At 37.1% G+C, this 19,945-nt stretch overlaps 1 protein-coding gene across 4 annotated transcripts in view; it reads left to right on the forward strand.

Moving 5' to 3' along the window:
- The window catches only part of RQCD1 (Cell differentiation protein RCD1), a gene marked incomplete at its 3' end in the record, with an annotated part of 45,003 nt that overhangs the window by 24,539 nt on the left and 519 nt on the right, over positions 1 to 19,945 (forward strand). Inside the window, exons 1-11 of one of the 4 annotated variants that reach the window (XM_051213358.1) lie at positions 2,462 to 3,074; positions 3,109 to 3,191; positions 3,223 to 3,370; positions 3,402 to 3,572; positions 3,606 to 3,739; positions 5,817 to 6,014; positions 8,231 to 8,345; positions 10,570 to 10,642; positions 10,979 to 11,081; positions 12,884 to 13,127; positions 19,607 to 19,746. In XM_051213358.1, coding sequence (XP_051069330.1) covers positions 3,114 to 3,191; positions 3,223 to 3,370; positions 3,402 to 3,572; positions 3,606 to 3,739; positions 5,817 to 6,014; positions 8,231 to 8,345; positions 10,570 to 10,642; positions 10,979 to 11,081; positions 12,884 to 13,127; positions 19,607 to 19,746 — 1,404 coding nt within the window. In that variant the 5' untranslated portion in view covers positions 2,462 to 3,074; positions 3,109 to 3,113. Of the gene's footprint in view, positions 3,075 to 3,105; positions 3,740 to 5,816; positions 6,015 to 8,230; positions 10,643 to 10,978; positions 11,082 to 12,883; positions 13,238 to 19,606; positions 19,747 to 19,945 lie in introns of those variants that run through there. The other 3 variants (XM_051213357.1, XM_051213359.1, XM_051213361.1) reach the window with 3 other exon arrangements.

Below are 19,945 nucleotides of genomic sequence, written 5' to 3' on the forward strand. Positions count from 1 at the left end.
CAGATAATTGTATGGCTTTCATCGTATGAGCTATCTTAAATGATCTTATGACTGAAGAAAATTTATAGCCTGAACTCACCGTATGTTTTCGAAGTAGTGTGTGGAGGACCAGACAATATATAAACGCAAAAAGTATCAACAAAGTAAATAAAAATCAATAGTAATATTGATATATACCAGTTAAATGTTACAAATACAATAAAAACGGGACTTTACTTAAGTTCGCCCAAAATGATGCGTGTTCAGCTTTAGTCTGGTACAATAAATCCACAATTATGAATGCTTGGTAATTCCAAACGTGTCGATGAACTCTCCAGTGGTATAATCCAAAGTAAGGTATGGAGTATTCGCACTCACAGTCTATGAATGTAAATAATATTTGTTTTAGGTCTCATTTAACTCAATCACGAATGAAAATAGAACGAGGAATGTGTGAGAAGCAGTGTATTTGTTAGCCAGCAACAGTACGTCACGCTGTGTTAGTATCACAACGGAAAAAGTGTTCAAAATCATTTACTAAAACAACAGGTACAATCATTTGATGGTAAATATACATACGATGAAAGGTTGACATGATAAATACAAATAATATTGAAAACTATTTACAAAATAAGCTTGTCAGTCATATCTCCACAAGTGTTATCTTTGTTGTTTGAAAATGGAAATCGAAAATTCGAAATAAGTCGGGAAGTGGTCGGAAGAAGGATTTTACAGTATAAGGTATAGTTTAAAACAGATTGAAGTGTTAAGTGAAGAAAGAATATGATTAGCTGCAGATAACCATTCAGTCCTTGCTAACGTCGCTGGTCGATGTATATTTACGTTATTTACATGTCATATATACTAGAGCTGGATGTTTAACAAGTTCATTTCGCTGAAGCTTGTAAGTGCTACTAAAGCTTGTTAATGAACCACTGAAACTAATTATTATTATAGGCGGCCAGTTATTAGTACCAACTGAGTTAGTATGTTATGAGTGCTAATCAGTATAACATTTCGATAATACGTATGAGCACTAATCAGAGGACTGATGGAATACTGGTTTAACGGAAGTAAAAATCAATCGAGAAAGTCAAAGTGGGAATAAAGATTAATAATGATAGGCTGTGTTTCTTTGGTCGGACTTGCCAATGTAGAATTATGGTCAAATTCGATATTAGTACGGTTCTAATAATACGCTTAAGCTCAATGTTGAAGATTTGTTATGATATAACTGCCTAATCCTTAAGATCTTACGTGGAAGTCACACCATTGTACACATTGTCGTAACGATCAAAAATATATGATGGAGAACACATTCAGGCTGGAGACAGAACAATATATATTTAATATGGGTAGCAGTGAGTTGTACAGAGCGACCACGACTGCGAAGTTGAGCGATGCCATCCGATCGGTTCTAAATAACTGAATTCATTCCTTCCACCTTCTTCATCGCTGTGTTTTTCTCCGCGTTAAATATTGAATATCTATTTTCCAGACTGTCTCGTGTTCAGCCTTGAAAACTGCATGGTTAGGGCCCGATGCCACTACAAACTAATCCAGCTATCATCGAAAACGTACAGGTATTTATTGTTGATTGTCGATGCAAAATATCGGGATATCATCAACATTGACCTATGTTAGTAGGGAACAAACCAGCTTCCATTTCAGGAGGCAATCGAGAAGAGCTACTGGCGGTGATTCAGATGCCCAATATGAAACTTTTCAATATAAGCTTTCGTTGTAATAATCACGCTACTATTTTATTGGAACCACCGCGTTTTTATATTTGTTCCTGAGTAATTGAAATACTCACCACGCTCTTTCCTTAAAAAGAATTCAGCAAAGTACGACTTTATTTTGCTCTTCCTATCTCAGTTAGTTACCTTATTTGAGGACAGAATGTTCTGCGTAATTGTCACTATGTTCTACACACATAGGGAAGTCTCAAAAATCGAAGTACCTCATATCGCCACTTTAAACCAGTGGCTTTTTGGCTTTGAAGCGAAAAATGCAAAATTATGGTGTAGCCCTGATACTTGCTCTGCCTTGTATTTTAGAGAGACATGGAAGGAAAATAGGTCTTACAAGGTCTCCTTAAGGGCTTGAAGTCACCGAAGAAATGTATGGAAATTATTGACATTAAATGTAATGCGCGAAAACGTCACGTAACGAACCCACTAACTCACAATATCATAAACAATTTTAATTTTCTGTTATCACCTTACAAACACCTTTATTGAACAGTTTATTACTACCAAGTGTTTGGAAATTATCGCCGGTTGCGTTTCTAAACACTTGTATTCCGAGAATAAGGCCTCTCCCCGAAAGCGATATCGTAGTTTAACCTTCTATTCCCGGAGGTTCATGGGTTTTCAGTGTTAAATTTTAGACTTGTATGATAAATTTTGCAGCGGTTAACTTAGGGGAGAAACTACACCAGAAACGAGATCACTTACCAGTGAGAAAATACTGAGGAGAGATTCTACTCACTTGCACCCTATATTTATCATATATGAAAAACTCTCCATATCTCTCAAATACAGCCTCTTAATGGAATATGTAGGATGAAAGCACAACGAGGATACAAATCTACTTGAGCAAATTCACCACATGAGGTCCTGGAATTTCAGCACTTTATAGCGTACCAACTTCATAATGAGGATGTTGATTGTTGCATAAATCTCATATTACAAATCAATTTCTAGATTTGTCTGTTAGCATATACTAAAAGTATCGAAGTCCAAAATTTGAAGGTATTCATAGGGTCACCAGAGGACCCAGAATAATTGTGATATTGTTTGGTACTTTTTTGTGGGTCACACTATTTCGTATCAAATTTAAAGGATTGTTACGTCGTATTTCCGCTGATTAAAAATTTCATTCATGGTCAAATTTAGGAAAAGCGTTTACTGTTTGCGGCATTTTGAAAAAAACCCAGCTGTTTAGCTGGTCTTGTGTCCTCACAGTTGTAAGACCGACGGGAGTTCAATAACAAATTTTCGACTTCTAAAAGCGTTTCTTTGCTTCTAAATTTTAATTATTCACCCACCATACATCCCCACAAGTGTAACCTATCGACAGAGCAGTTTGAAGTACGTTCTAAGTTCAAACGACTTTTTTTAGTAGTAAAAATGTTTCTGAATACTTTGTCACCTAAATTTTATGTGGCTCTAACAGGAACAAGCTCCTTAATATCGGGGCTTATTTTGGTATTGATATCTCTTTCATTTTAACATTTAGATTTTTGAGTGGTGGTACTTTAAGAAGTACGGAAAGTCGTTTATTGAGCAAATTTCTTGGACCCACATATATCCACTCATTGGTGGAAGTGATGAAGATAATGAATGTGATAGTGTGGAATCTAATGGTCACCTAGCGTCTACGCAAGGTTTGTTAGTATTTTTTTAAATTCCCTCTAGAGTGTAAGGTGTGGAGAAATCCTTATAGTTTGTTTAGGGGGGCGGAGTATCGAAAGTTTTTTCACGAAACAGGTCGTGACCCCCTGACGTATTATGATATGAACTTGTCTGCTCAAGATCATCAGACATTTTTCACATGTGAAGCAGATGGCGGAAAGCCCGAGTATGAAAGTATGTTGTTTTTTAGTACGAAAGTATTTCAAGTTATGCAACTTTCATGGAGAGAGAGAAATCACGAAGAAAGAATCAAGAAGACCAAGGAGGCCTTGGCTAAGAACCCTGAGTGTGCAACTGCAATGATCTTGCTTGCAGAGGAGGAATGCTCCTACATCGTAGATGTGAGTTTATAAGTTCCTACTTAATATCTATTTTTCATGTCCATACCTTCCTTTCACTTCATTTAAGGTATAGTACACACATTCTGGTTTACTGGTAGATGATTTGCCTCCGTATTTAATGTATCATCGGAAATACTAATAATTTACAACCATACGTAACATCCAGTTGTCACGCTTTTATCTGCTTCGGTTTTGCACCCGGGCAGTATCTCATCCCTCACACAAATTGAATGATTTATGTGGCGCGTATATATTTGGTGCCCTCTCGTACCAATCTTCATGTGTTTAAATAAACAAATAAAAATGAATAAACAACCGTACGCAATAACCAGTTATTGTTGAGTATTGAAACGAGTTGATAACAGTTCCTTATGAGGGTTTCTGTCCCTTTTTAACAGCTGTTATGGGGAATAGTCCTTGTATTTAAGCACGACAGACAACTGTCAGCCATCGAAGATTTAGAACATTCATATCTTACATAGATCTCATCCTTCTTATAGCTCAGTCACGGCCGGCTATCAACATTAACATTACTATTGGATTCACCTACTTATCTTACTAAGTTTGATATTTGTAAGTTTTTCAATATTTTTATACTTTGAAGCTAATCTTAATACAGTTGGGAGTATTCTCGCATGCTCTATCAGTACCCTAGTAGCAATATATTTCTTTATCAATATCGTCCTTTTAATATGATAGGTTTGCTGTAGTTTTCCAGCAACATCAGGTCCACTATCCCATATAAACAGAAACCGCCAGGCGATTACACCATAAAAGAAAGAAAGATATCTGTCCTAATGTTATTTACTTACTATATTTTTTTAGTGCATGAAACTATTCACTTACATCTTTGTATACATAGCAGTTATTATATGCTGCCTAAACCTGCTAAGTATCATAGATTTTCGTTACTCACTGATGTTTGTTCTCGACGTAAAAATTGTTAGTGAATCTAGATTTAAGATTTTGTTGGCCTTTGTACATTCAAAGCAATCTAACATCCATAAATCCTTAGTGATCCACATTTCCCTGCATTCAAAAAATTACTATTATCATAAGTGTCTGTGCTCGGTTTCAGGATATATTACGTTAAATGCCCACCAGACTAGTAAACATTTTTAAAATGTCGTTTCTAAACACTAATTACTATCCAAGCGGGGATACTAGTATAAACGCAAAGCGAAAATAAATCTAAATAATCAATCATAGCGTAATCCAGATGAGTTTTAATAGATAAACTGGTGTCATCAATTAAAGTATATGAACTAAACATAACTATGTATTTACCATTTTCAATAAATTATTAATTGTCATACTTAGACGTGGATTTCCATCCCAAAATTCGTAATTTGGTCAATCTATAAATTTGTCAGTTGGTATATAATATTTGGGGCAAAGAATACTCCAGTTTGTTTGAAATAAGTCAGACCCTACATGTATTTTGGATTAACGTAAAAATTCAGATTTCCGATGTAAAACCGTATTATCGTTTATTCGCGTTTAAAACTGATCTCATGTTCAAAGTATATCTTCAACTAAATCTTTGTTTCTTGCTTGTTTGCTGTCATTGAGTCTAACTATTTAGTCACTAATTCATCCTAAATATTTTGATAGTGTTTCTAATTCGAAGTTAGATTTACAGTTGATGTTAATTTGTTCACATACTGGGACAAACTGATTGGCTTCCTTTCAGATGTGTTTTAGAGATATTAATCACATTGTGAAGGAAACTTTTAGTGTCTGCCAGAGAAACATGGGTACAGCGGCATTTTAAATCGTGATTAGATGTTTTAAGAAATAAATGCTTTGTTTTAGTGGCAGCCCAGTCAGTGACATAGAAACTCACGGAACATAATTCCTTGTGACATGTTTATATTGAAATGACGGGCGCAGAAATTGTTTATACTAATAGACATGACCTAGCTAGCGGTTAGTCGTCAATTTCTATTTCCTTTATGTAGTTTTTATGTCGAATTTCTGTTATTTTATGGCTTTATTCGGTGTTTTTGTAGGTAAACTGAATTAAATATATTGTGTTTCTGCTAAATATTAGTCCTTGTTTATATCTTTCTTCCAGGTAGAGAAAGTATACAAACAAGCATATAAAGTTGCTGAGACAAATCTTCGTCGTTCTCAACAGCTTCAAAACCACAGTCCAGCACATGAATCAATGTATCGGAGAGATATACATGCATTTGTTTTCATTCGACGTCGACTTGCAATGTGTGCAAGAAAATTGGGTAAATTGAAAGAAGCAATAAAAATGATGAAAGATGTATGTGTTCTATGTTGTTTTGAGAAAATATTTCTAGCTACTGTGCATCATTATTTTCCATGGTCAGTATTCTATAATTTATATATTGAAAGATAAGTGCTCACTTGCAATGTTTCAAGTCAGAGAAATATACCTTCAAGGAATCAATAATGAACTTGGCCTGGTGATTTATTGTTAAAGAATAAGTGCATATTTTAGTTAAGAAAGTTCTTATGGCGATTAACTCGTTTACTTGTAAAGCTTTTTCATTATATTTTAGTGTAGAAACATTCTGTAATTAGATTAATTAGGTTAAATTACCTTAAGTCTGTTAGTTTAACCTGTTACTTTTAATCAATAACGTAAAAGGCAAAAAACAAAATAGATTAATATTTCTAGGTGAGAAATACGTTCCTGTAAATTTAAAGGAAATGATAGTCATCCAGAAAAATGGAGATGAGTGCATCTTCCTAATGAATAGCGCTAGTTGCAATATGTCAAATGTCTTATCATTGCAGTATGCATAGTAAGATATTCCTATTAACTCTTCCGTCATTCAAATCAAACCATAATTCCAGGTAAGGAAATCAATGTCAGTGGTGATTAGATGAAAAAACGTATTATATAATCAGAAGAACTGTAATGATTCATTAGGAACTTCCTTCATATAACTAACATCTGGTTTTATCTCCAACTTTATCCTCAGAAATGAATCAAATTCAGAATAACTATTAGTTTCATGATTTTTAAAGCTGTTTTGTTTTAAATAACGTGTCCTTGTTTATCATTTGATAATTTTAAAGGCCGTGCATAGAAAAAACCATGTATCCATCAGTTCTCAACATCTAATATTTTTATGCTTATACTTCAGTTTTTACTCATCACTCCAACTTGCAGTTATTATTCTTTCTTTTTATCTATTTTCAATTTTTAGAGTATTTGAATTCGATATTAGCTATTACGCAGAAATGAAATTAAAACTGAGCTTATAAATCTTATCCTTTATTTCAAATTATTACAGCTTATTAACCTGTTTAGCTACTACTTTCTTCGAAGACTAAATACATCAAATTGAATTAAAATCCCATTTGAATCACTTTTGTTTATATTCATATCATTACCTGAGTTAATACTTAAAAGCCTTAATCGGTCTTATGTATCTGTACAACCTAATCATGTGATATTCACAGGATATACTGTTTTTTGAAGTTATTCTATACCAGATAAATCACTTGTCTAAGATCTTCGGCTAAAGTTACGTTGCAGATTGTTAGGGTGTGGTGAAAGTTGGATATTTTTAATGGATAAGTATATCGTCTTCCTCCTCACCGTTAGGTAAATGATACCACAAATAGTCCACCCACAAATAGCTTACTTTCCGAACTCACAGAATCAACAATGTGGCTTAAATATAAGGAGGTAACACTGCATAATTGAAAACACTAACTACAATTCTGTATTCAGAAAACGTCAAGAAATGTCTGTGATCATATTTGTAGGTTCGTACAAACAACAGTCGTTATGTTTCTTTCTAAGCTTCACTTCGGCGAAAAATCCTATCACAATCTAAGTTGGAATCACAAATCATCTACAGTTCTGATCGCATTCAACTTCATTCTCTTAGCTGTTAATTTGGGTTCGTTCCATAAATTTTATGTCTATTGTCAGTTTCTCACTTTTCGCTTCATATATTTTTATACTTTCAGCTAATGGTTACTGTTGAAGGGTAAAAGTGACTTCTTTAATAATCATGCTTCAAACAAAGTGTCATATCGAATGATTAATTTTACAGACAGACCAGCTATTACGCTTACACTGGTAGTTCGGACCCAACGAAAAATCCCTATATAGTCAAATAGAACTTTTATCTCAGTATATCTCACGTAGCGCATGAGAATTTCAGACCTATCTGAAAGCGATTTTACTTCACGAGATTTCTCATTTTACATCTAATGGTTTCTAAACTAAATCATTGAATTTTGTTTTTAAGAGCAGATTAATCCATATTGTTTTAATGTACTAGGCACTATTAATATGCTTGTCTTTCACAACCGTTAACATACTAGCGATAGACTATTCTTTCTATCCTGTGTTAAGTCTTATATATATATATATATATATATATATATATATATATATATATATATATATATATATATATATATATATATATATATATATATATACGAAATCGCACGTTATATCTAATTTCAACCCAATATCTATGCTAATTTTAGCTTATAAAGGAATATCCAAATTTAAATCTTTTCAATATCCATGAAAATCTTATTGAATGCTACCTAGCTGCCCAGCAATATGCTGATGCTCAGGCTTTCCTAGCTAAATACGATGGTAGGTTCTTTGAAAATAAGATAGTGATCATATATTTTAATTATTTAGTGGCTACTCAATAGATATTGCAGTATTTTGTTAACTGTATAGCACATAATGTTCATTTGGCTTAATTTTCCTAACCGATATTTCCACCGTTACTGTTACCTTGAAATGGGGATAGCTTTTCCTACCTCCAAAATAAATCGAACACTGGACAGAATTACACAAAGAATAATTCAAATGGTCTCTTGCCAAATCAACGTCGAGCACTTTCTAATATACTTTTTGGTCCGTGACTACTGACCCACACAACAAAGCGGAGATTCATAAAGAATTTCAACTGCTGGAACGTCACCAGTCTTAAATGACTAACTTTTAGCCTTTTTTGGGGATAACGGAGAACTTTTGGCTACGAGACTGACTAGCTCGTTGAAAAACTTTTGAGTAACAGATTGTCCTATCATTTCGGAATGAAAAATCTTCGTCCCTACCTTTACAAAGAACTTAAATAATTTTATTATTATCATCTCGAAGGCTCTGTACACATATCTCTCAAACAGGATGGATGCATACGCCATCCTCTCTCCTTTGTTTCAGCTTAACAATAAGTTCTATAGAGTACTACTTCTGATGCTTTTGCTAGTTCTTAATAGTTTCATCTCGTTGTGCTAATATTGGATAGCAACTTGAACCGATGCACATATGTGCTGGTTTCTGCGTTGCATTTGACTGACTTTTAGGTAGTGTCTCCCTATATACAATACTTCTTTTCAGTTTTGGCATCGATGTCATTCCGTAAACAGCTCTAATGAAGGGAAGTGGTAATGTAAATTTGCTATTCTGACATACATCGTCTTGCTGTGCGACAACACAACCTGTCCAAATCACATTTAATCAGTTATCTATTGGTTTCCATAAGTAGGGTATGTAATTTACAGTTTCTGAATGTATAGTACTTCTATAAGACGAGTAGACGCTCTTTGAAGGTATAGGATCGGAGGAATGCAAAGGATGTAACAGCATTACTGGGATCGATTTTCAGCGGTCACCAATGGGTCTCTAACTTTATTCTTCGACCTTGGCATGAACTCGAACCACGAAATCTATCTCCAAGCACGACTCAAGTCAACAATCGTTAACGTCATAGACTGATTCTGCGTCCTAGATTTTGAGGAAGTCTTATCTCTTGTAAAAGCTGCAGTGACATCTGTTAGCAACCTAACCTAAAAGACTAATCAAGGTTAGTGTAACTCGAAGGCCACTACCAAGTTATTGGTTATTTTCATCCTGCATCACCGTTTGTTGACTAAGATAGTATCTGGATTCGAAGAGCTAGAAATTGTTCCGTAAGACTGGTCACCAATTTCAATTTCTCAAGTATTTGAAAAAGTATAGTTTTTGAAAAAAATACACCAAATTAAATGACCAGTGTTGTGATTGAAACATCAACTGTTATCATTATTCATACCTTTGACAGAGCTCGTGGTGATCAAACCCTAGGAAATTAGACTGGTTTAAGACCTGGACATATACATTTGGAAACAAAAATTCTTCATGGGGTTCAAGAGCATAAGCATACTTAAAAACTCAATAGCCATCGTATTTCTTGACCTCATTGATCGATAAATTTTATGTCATTTTCTGTTGTCGAAAGGTCTATTAAAAGGGATACATCAATCTTCTAGAGACGTTCTAATCAAACACGTTTATTTATATCTGATTTAATTTATTGTCTATTTGGTTCTACAGTTATTTTTTTCTCCATAGCACTTTATGAGCAAAAGTATTATGAAACTAGACTAACTGGAGTAATTGGGAAATATGCTACGTTTTCACAGAGATGCATTTCCTAAAGTGGATGCGGTCAGACTAATAGGTGATATTAATCTATTAAGCCATTAGCCCTTTCTGTGGTCTGTGTTCGCAAGTCCAGGCGACATTAGCTCCTCTATGCAATCGTAATCAAATTCTATGGATGTGAGCTAAAATCGATTTTAGGTGAAGTAGACCCATTCATTCTTAATCTTTCTTTAAATGGTGAATGTAACGTTATTTTACACAAATTCTTTCGCAGCTCAGTCCGTTTTTATTTGAAAAGTATATTCTCAATGTCCTGTTTATTGATGTTAACGTTTTGAATCCACTGCTCTTCCTGTTGGTAATTTTTTTGATAATACTTGCTTGAAGTATAAAACTTCAGACTAACATAGTTTTATTTCGCTCCATTTCTATCCTTTTTCAGATATCAACTATCCGAAATCAGCTACTATATGTTACACTGCAGCTTTACTTAAAGCCAGACAAGTATCTGAAAAGTAAGTTTTTCTTTGTTATATTGCTTAGCTGAACATTGTTTTCAATGTGGCTGTAACGTGGACTTGCTATGCGTTTGCTACTTATGAGACCAATAAAAGAGCGATCAAAACGGAGACAGCAAGTTGCGTTTGAAGTGGCAAAAATATTTTGTCGAAACTGAACTATGTGAATGGCCTGAAGCCGACCAGTCGGATCAGAGATAACAGCTAATAGGTTTCGGAGCAAAATTCAGTCATGGGGAAAAGAATAATAGTAACCGCTTCACCTTTCATATGTAATTGCTGTTACTTGACAACTTGTCATACTAAAATCTTATGTTATAAATTTTTATTTAGATTTTCTCCGGACTTAGCGTCACGTAGGGGTTTGAATGCAGCTGAACTGAGTGCTGTTGAAGCTATTCATCGGGCTGTTGAATTTAATCCACATGTACCAAAAGTGAGTTCACTGTTATATGGATCCTTTGTAATCTTAGTTTTAAACACTGTACTTCAAATAAAGCGGTGGTCCAGTTTTCTAGGCATTCGACTTTTTAGTCAGATTCATATTCCGCCTCACCCACTTTAGTTCGAACACCCGGACAGTATTACTGACTCTTACAGTTATTATGATTCGAAATCCAAACGTGCGAGTAATCAGTTAGTCATATGCATTATTGACATGTATACATCAGTTCAAGTTGTCACATCCCCATTATTACAGGAAGAAGAAACTGTCAGGTCAGTTTTAGATGAGTTGGTAGCTTAATTCATAAGGAGCTTATAGTTTGAAAAAACTAACAGCCGAACAAGTGCAAACTGCTGTTAATATTTGTTTGCTCTCTGTTTACAAAGGTTTGTACATTATACTTGTTATGTGCACAATATCGTCACATACTGTTAGAGCACTGAAAGAACTTGTCAATTAAGTTCAGTATTTTGTTGACACTCCCACAAATGTGTCGAGTACTTACTTAACCGAACTGTTTACATTCTGTATCATGATGCAGCCGGTTAGAAGCATTGTACGATATTTAGTACCAGTCTTAAATTTGTCTAATTCCATTTTAGCTGTGAAGCAAATGCTAGAAGTGTAGCTAACAGGTGACTTATGTTTATTTTCGTGTGAGTTACTTTGATCAGAGAATCACCTGTGTAAATTGAATTCCTGTTAAGAAAAAACACATTACATATCAGTTGCGTTTTCAGTCTTCATCCAATTGTAATTTTCTTAGCTAATGGTTTACAGAACTTCATCTTACTGTTTTCTGCTATAGTCAAATTACTTGAATAAAATATTTCCCTTTCGTGATAATGTATATCGAACATATTAATCCAGTCCGAACTATTCATTATGCTCGGCTACAGAAACCCTTGTATTAGTTTCTAATTTTCCTCCGCGTAATTGGGAACATCGCAAATAAACTATAACCAAATAATTAAAAATGTGTCGTTTAAAATCTCCTTTAGAACACTCGTTAGATTTCACTGGGCTTCCAAGCATACGTCCTTACACTGGTTAACTTTTAACCAAATACATTGAATGAAAGATAATCGCTAGTATCTACAAACCTTCTACAGAATTGTAGTGCAGTCTATTCAGTTACTCATTAATGATGAAAGTCCAGAACCGGTTACTTTTTCTAAAACTTATCCACTTCAGTATCTCACAAAGATTACTTAATTATTTGATTTTTGTCATGTACGTTTTTAAGCCACCTCTCATCCTATTTGAAGTTGAGCGAACACGGTGAGGTGATTAGATAAATTTCAATAGCTTTTTTCGTATTTTAAATATTCTTAGGGTAAACTGTTATCGGGAATTTATTACTGTAATAGTGCTTTGACCAAATTAAATGACTGTCTTAATAATTAAACTCATAACTTGAAAGTAATATCCATTAAGTGGTAGTAATTCCGTGATGTATTTTTACGCACCCTTTAATTAATCTGGTCTATTCAGACGGAAGAATTCGCAGCTTAACTGAACACAAACCTCCTGCGATCCTAATTACCGTTTTAGCATTTACTCTTATTATTTATCTCTTAGTAAAAACAACAAAGATATCTCTTGATATTGATAATAGTCAAGAAACGAAAAGACTTATGAAAGAATAAATCAATCAGTCATGATTCAAAGCATTCTTTCTACTGACCAATTCGTTTTCTACCAATCGAAATACCATATTACAAATCTATACTACTTTTAAACAAAAAAAATCACATATTTACTGGATTTGTTTCATTTAAATTCTCTTTCAGTACCTTCTTGAAATGAAACCTCTAATATTGCCTACAGAGCACATTTTAAAACGTGGCGATTCTGAAGCCATAGCATATGCATTTTTTCATTTAGCTCATTGGAAAGCTGTAGAAGGTGCAATTAATTTATTATATTGTACATGGGAGGGAACTTTTCGACTCATTCCATATCCTCTAGAAAAAGGAAACCTCTTTTATCCTTATCCCCATTCAACTACAGCGACCGATCGAGAACTTTTACCAAGTATGAATACTTTGTTTTTGTTTTGTCATTCTAGTCTCATGTGTCGCGCATATATATATCTGGTGCCCCCTTTTACCAATATTTGTGTTCAAATAAAATTTAAAAAATGAAATTCTAGTCTCATAAATGATGTCAAAATATATTTGGTGAACTACATCATTTACGTGGTTGAATTCAATTAACTGTTTTATAGATCACTTGTTGAATCCTCTCTTGGAAAACACGGTATTGTTTGATATGTTTTATTTCAACCAGCTAGCATTATAATCTTAAACGTTTGTGAGAAGAATCATTTATGAACCCACCTTTAATCGGAAATTAAGATCTAATGTTGCTATTTCTTTCGCAGTAAAGGCAGATATTATCGAATACAGAACTATTAGAAATAGGTTAAGCAATACGTAAAAAATAGTTATAATTCGTAGGAGAATTGGCTTATTGGATTAAGTCTGTAAATCATGTTCTTAGTTTTATTAATGATATTGTGCTCTACTTTTTAAACTTCAAATGAAATTTACGGGCTGGAAATTGAAAAACTCTTTTGTCAATGATTATGGAGATACACTTCGGTTTATTATAAAGTTGACCTTACTCACAGCTCAAAATCGCAGTATAAATTACAGGCGTGAAAAAATCCACAATTTTTACTAAGAAACAACTAACATACCTTCATAGATAAAGATATCATTTCCTCCTATAAAGACGAGATGTTGAGAGTTCTGGCTTTAAACTAGTGCTACCATCACTAACGTGCTAAAATATATCCAGGCTTTTAGGTGTAAGATGTTCATGTCTAAGTGCTTCGACCAATAAAGTTGACATAAGAACTTTTCGGCCCCCAAAAGCTCTGGTATGGCCGAGAGCGGGGTGGGTTCGCCCTCCCTCTCGAAATACTGTCACACGGCCACGCGTATAAAGCCTCTGCCAGGGAAGTCCTACTCACTGCCTTCTCGTGGCGGGGGTGTTGTTTACGAAAATGAGAGGACGAAAAGCGAATGTCCGGCCCTTTAACCGGATCCCAAACCAATGGTGCACATGGGCTCCAGTATCCTGCGGGAACAAATGGCGTACGAACCAATTCCTTGGTCCCCGGCTACCATGGGACAGCATTTCCTCACGATGCTCCACTGCCTTGTGGGTTAGACCTTTAGGTCAAAGGCTCGGGGAGTGGCCCCATAAGATAACCACCTGCTTCGGTTTGGGCGCCCGGACAGTATCTCAGCCCTCACACAAAAACATGATAAACTATCTACTTATGAAAAACATTCCTCTCGCTCCAAATAACAATCAAGTGACTCGCATTATTATTATTTACTACGTCATTATTCACCCTCTTTTATTTCCGCTCTGTTTATAATTATTTTTTCGACTTATACAGCAGGTCGACTTTGGTGGAAATTCCACTGTATCTAAACGTTCTCGAGTCACTGTCCGGTTGAAAATTGTATGTTACCACTGAATATGAGTACTGAAGGAGTTTTTCTGAAACCACGTGCACCATTCAAACTGGCCGCCTTCAACGTTCGCACACTTATGCACGTTGGACAACAGATAGAGCTGGCTATGTCTTTGGAAAGTCTTAATTTCGATGTTTGCTGTCTATCCGAGACCCGTATTCAAGACTCTGGCGAAGTACTACAAATTCGCTCTCCATCTGTCGCTTCGAAAAGCTTGTTTCACGTGCGTTTATCCGGGGACCCTGTGGCATCTTTGTCTGGTCTTGCTGGCGTTGGTGTCGCACTAAGCGCTAGAGCTGAGGCAGCACTAATCGATTGGACCCTCATTAACAGTCGGTTATGTGCTGTTAGATTAGAAAGTCCCATCAAAGTGAGAAGAAATCGGCGTGAGAAACGATGTCTTTTCGTCATCGCCTATGCTCCGACAGATTGCAGCCCGGATGCAATCAAGGATGAATTTTACCACCAGTTATCTGTTCTTCTCCAGAAAGTGCGTTCGACAGATATTGTGGTACTAGCCGGAGACTTGGATGCTCAGGTTGGACTTCTAGGCACAGAAGAGGATTGTTTAGGTGGTCGATGGGGACATGTTGGTCGCAGGACAGATAACGGGGACCGTCTACTGCAACTGCACAGACCACAACCTGTTTCTGGCTAGCACTAACTTTCGGCACAGTCATCGCCGATGTGCCACCTGGCGTCCTCCCTCTGCATCCCAAGCCTGGACTCAGATTGATCACATCGCAATCAGCTACCGCTGGCGTGGTTGTGTACAAGACTGCCGCTCCTTTTGGAGTACCTATCTGGACTCTGACCATGCCTTGGTCTGCGCCAATCTTACCTTACTTTTCAGTGGACAACGAAGTGACCGCCACCAACGGATTGATGTTAGCAAGCTGGTTGCAACTTCTGTTGCAAGTAAGTATCGAACCGAGCTAGTTTCTAGGCTAGCTACCATTCCACCGAAAAGCATAGATGAGCATTGGTTGCAATTGCATGACCCCATCAAAATGGCGGGAACAGTCAGTTGTGGGTTTGCGAAACGTCCCGCTTATAAGCACTGGGTTTCTTCAGGTTCCTTACAACTCATTGAAGCCCGTCGGTCTACTCCGAGTGACCGTGAGTTTGACCACAAACGAAGGATGTTACGTAATGAAGTTGGGCAAAGCTTGCGTAAGGACCGAGAGGCCTGGTGGTCGAAGCGTGCTAATGAGTTGGAAGCAGCAGCTGCATCTGGTAATTACCGGAAGCTCTTCCAACTCATCCGAGCCACTGGCAGCAAGAAGTCTGGTGTGGGCGAAACAATCTACGAGGATGACGGGATGCCAATCACTAACACCAATCGACATCTTACACGATGGGCAGAATTTTTCGAAGGGCAGTTCAACTGGCCTGCTGCTCCGGCAACATCGATCAGACTGTCCTGCCCTCCATGACCGGTGACGACTGACCATCCAAATGAGGCGGAAGTCCCTATCTTAGAAAGGGTTCACGTCGTCTCTGTAACAACTATCGGGGGATAAGTCTACTTCCGATTGCGTCCAAGCTATTGGCTTCCGTCATACTTCGTAGGTTGTTCAAAACCCGAGAAAGACTGACTCGCGGGGAACAGGCTGGGTTTCGTTCTGGTCGAGGATGTATTGATCATATCTTCACCCTCCGCCAAATGTTAGAACACCACCATACTTATCAAAGGCCAACAATCGTAGTGTTTCTTGACATCAGGGCTGCTTTCGATTCGTTGGGTAGGACTGTTCTGTGGGATTGTCTATTGAAGAAGGGTGTGCCTGAGAAGTTTATTAACATCCTAAAAGCCCTATATAGAAACACCTCAGGCAGAGTGAGGACATAGAACCACCTTTCTCTATTGTTCCATTCGAGCAGTGTAGTTAGGCAGGGTTGCCGAATCTCACCATTCCTCTTCAACTTTGCCATCGATGACATTCTGGAAACAGCTCTGATGGATGTAAGTAATGGTTGTGTGGATCTGTTGCCTGGAGAAAGACTTCTCGACCTTGAGTATGCGGACGATATTGTCTTATTGTGCGAGAATGTCCAAGGCATGCGATCCGCACTTAATCAGTTGGAAATCAGTGTCCGTAAGTATGGTATGTGCTTTGCACCTTCGAAGTGCAAAGTACTTCTACAAGACTGGCAGGATTCTAATCCTGTACTCACCCTGGATGATGAGCAGATAGAAGTAGTCGAGAAGTTCGTGTTTCTGGGTAGCTACATAAGTGCTGGTGGTGGTGTGAGTGATGAGATCAATGTACGTATGGTGAAAGCCAGAGCGACTTATGCCAATCTGGGACACATTTGGCGCCTTCGTGATGTTAGTCTGGCTGTAAAAGGTCGGATCTACAAGGCGTCGGTGAGAGCAGTTTTGCTCTATGCTTGTGAAACCTGGCCTCTCCGAGTAGAGGACGTTAGACGACTCTCTGTGTTCGATCATCGCTGTCTCCGAAGAATTTCTGACATCCAGTGGCAACACCATGTCAGTAATGCAGAGGTTCGGCATCGTGTGTTCTGGCACAGAGATGATAATGCAATCGATGTCACCATCTTGAAACACCGACTTCGGTGGCTTGGACATGTTCTACGAATGTCGTCCCAGAGAATTCCACGTCGTGCATTATTTGCCGACTCTGGGACTAATTGGAAAAAGCGGAGAGGTGGTCAGTGTATGACATGGTGTCGTGGTATGAAAGTAAGCTGCAAAGGGCTGGCTTGTGTTGGTCCTTCAGGACTCCATCTGAAAATAATGAAGAGCGGAGTCAGCTTAAGCGCAAGTTGACAAGAAGCCTACGCAATGATCACGAACAGTGGTGGGTAGCGAAAGCAAGAGAGATGGAAAAGGCAGCGGCAATAGGTAATAGCAGACAATTGTTCAGACTTGTTAAGAAAACCGGTATTAGGAACCCGACTGTTAGCGAAACAATGTCAGAGAAAGATGGACATATTATACATTCTCAATCCAGGAGATTAGATCGATGGGCAGAACACTTTAGGGATCAGTTCAACTGGCCTTCAGTCACACTTCGGTTTCCCACGATCTCCAGTCAACCCGAATGGCAAGTTAATTTAGGTCCTCCGACTCTTTACGAAGTTGAAAAATCCATAGGAAATCTGAAGCGAGGGACAGCAGCAGGCCCTGACAGGTTTACTCCTGAGATTTTTAAGGATGGTGGTTCAGTATTAGCAGTGAGATTAACTGAGGTCTTAGGTAGAATTTGGGGACTGGAGGTAATCCCATCTGACTGGTCTCAATCACTGATTGCTACAGTCTATAAGAAAGGACAAAATCCTCTTGTGACAATCACAGAGGAATCAGTTTGACTAATATAGTGTCTAAAATATTAACTTTAAGAATACTTCGACGCTTAACCAAAGCAGACTAGAGCAAACCAGGCCGGTTTTCGACCTGGACGTGGTTGTATAGACCATATATTCACACTACGTCAGGTTCTAGAACATAGACACACGTTCAGATGCCCCACAATCGTAGTATTTCTCGACCTTAAGGCGGCATTCGACTCTGTCGATCGTAAGGTTCTATGGCAGTGTTTGTCACTGAAAGGAGTACCAAAGAAGTACATTAACCTTGTAAAGGCTTTCTACTCGAACACAACTGGTCGAGTGAGAGCTTATGGCGAACTGTCATCAGAATTGATTACTTCAAGTGATGTTCGTCAGGGCTGCCCACTCTCTCCATTCTTGTTTAACTTTGTCGTTGACGTACTTCTAGAGATAACACTTTCCTCGTCTAGATTTCCAGGGGTTGAACTTCTACCGGGAGGTTCACTTGTTGGCTTAAAATATGCCGATGACATAGTTCTATTTGGTGAAGACGCTGACAAAATGCAGAGTCTTCTGACCACTCTAAGCAACAATGCAGACATGTTCGGGATGCGATTCTCCCCTTCGAAATGTAAAGTGTTGCTTCAGGTTTGGGTTGCATTGACACCCGAACTAATGATAGGGAGTGAAGTGGTTGAGCGTGCCGACCGCTTCACTTGGGAGTCGCATCAGCCCTTGTAGTATGGTGTGTCACAAATACAGAAGGCTCGACTAGCTTTTGAAATTTATGGCATAGGCGAGATATCCATCTATCAACCAAAGGACGGGTTTACTGCACAGCAGTTCTTTCCGTCCTACTTTATGGCAGTGAAACATGGCCGGTAAGAGTAAATGATATTCGTGGATTACTAGTATTCGATCATAGATGTCTTCGAAACATTGCTCGTATATCCTGGGACCACCGAGTAAATTATGCAGTTGTTGGGAAACGGGTACTAGGTAAGGATGGCAAATCTCTTGATGATGTAGTGAAACTTCATCAGTTGAGGTGGCTGGGACACATGTTAATTATGCTCAACGACCGACTGCCTTGACGTGCGATGTTTTTTCGTTACTTCCAAAAACTTGGTTGTATGAAAGTGAATGGAATTTACACAACAGATGATGATAAATATTTTTGGCTAAAAACGTAGCTTCCTATTTTCAATTACAAGTATGAACGAGAAATCTCTCGTGCTTGGTAAAATAAAACGATCACGAATTCTGGAATTAGAGCTAAGTTCTAGTTGGTGGATTGTCATATTTGACATGAACTAAATGCAACCATATTACAGCAGAAATTATCATACTAATAATAAAAACAGATATTTCAATGGAGAAATTAATCTACATGACTACATTTGAGAAAATTATAGTCATCTTTATATGAATAGATATGATAAACAAGTTCAGTGTTAAAATGCGTCAAGTAAATTCTAATTATAAGCTTGATAGCATTAAATTTGAGTTTATGTCTGAAAGTTTATGGAAAATATTACCGTTAAAATTACAAGTAAGGCGCCCGTATTATTTTGCAACAACCAATGTGAAGCTCTAGATTTATTACCATGTGTAATACTTTATTTATTATAAAATGTCATGAGTCTTTTTGTACATACCCATAGCTTTAAAAGAAATACATATGTATCATAACGAATTTCCTTTGTGCTATCTTTTTATATTTAGGTTTTCATACACTATCTGTGTATCCGAAAAAAGATGTACCATTTTTTATTCTATTTATTGCGGCTCTATGCTCTTTAACAGCTATACTTACATGTTTAACTCATGTCTACCCTGAACAAATGGGATCACTTTCTAGTAAGGTGAGTTTAAACGGGACTATAAGTTTGGTATAATTTCCACTACTATTTGAAGTTTCAATATCTACTCGAAAAACAACAGAAAACTGTCATTTACATATCTTGTATTTCTAAACTCCTTAAATGATAAAGTCAATCAACTGCTGTATTACACAGCATTGGATACGACTGATCACGTAATGGATGCGATTATTTACCTCAT

This window comes from Schistosoma haematobium, chromosome 3, assembly GCF_000699445.3.
Source record: "Schistosoma haematobium chromosome 3, whole genome shotgun sequence".
Taxonomy (NCBI): Eukaryota; Metazoa; Platyhelminthes; class Trematoda; order Strigeidida; family Schistosomatidae; genus Schistosoma; species Schistosoma haematobium.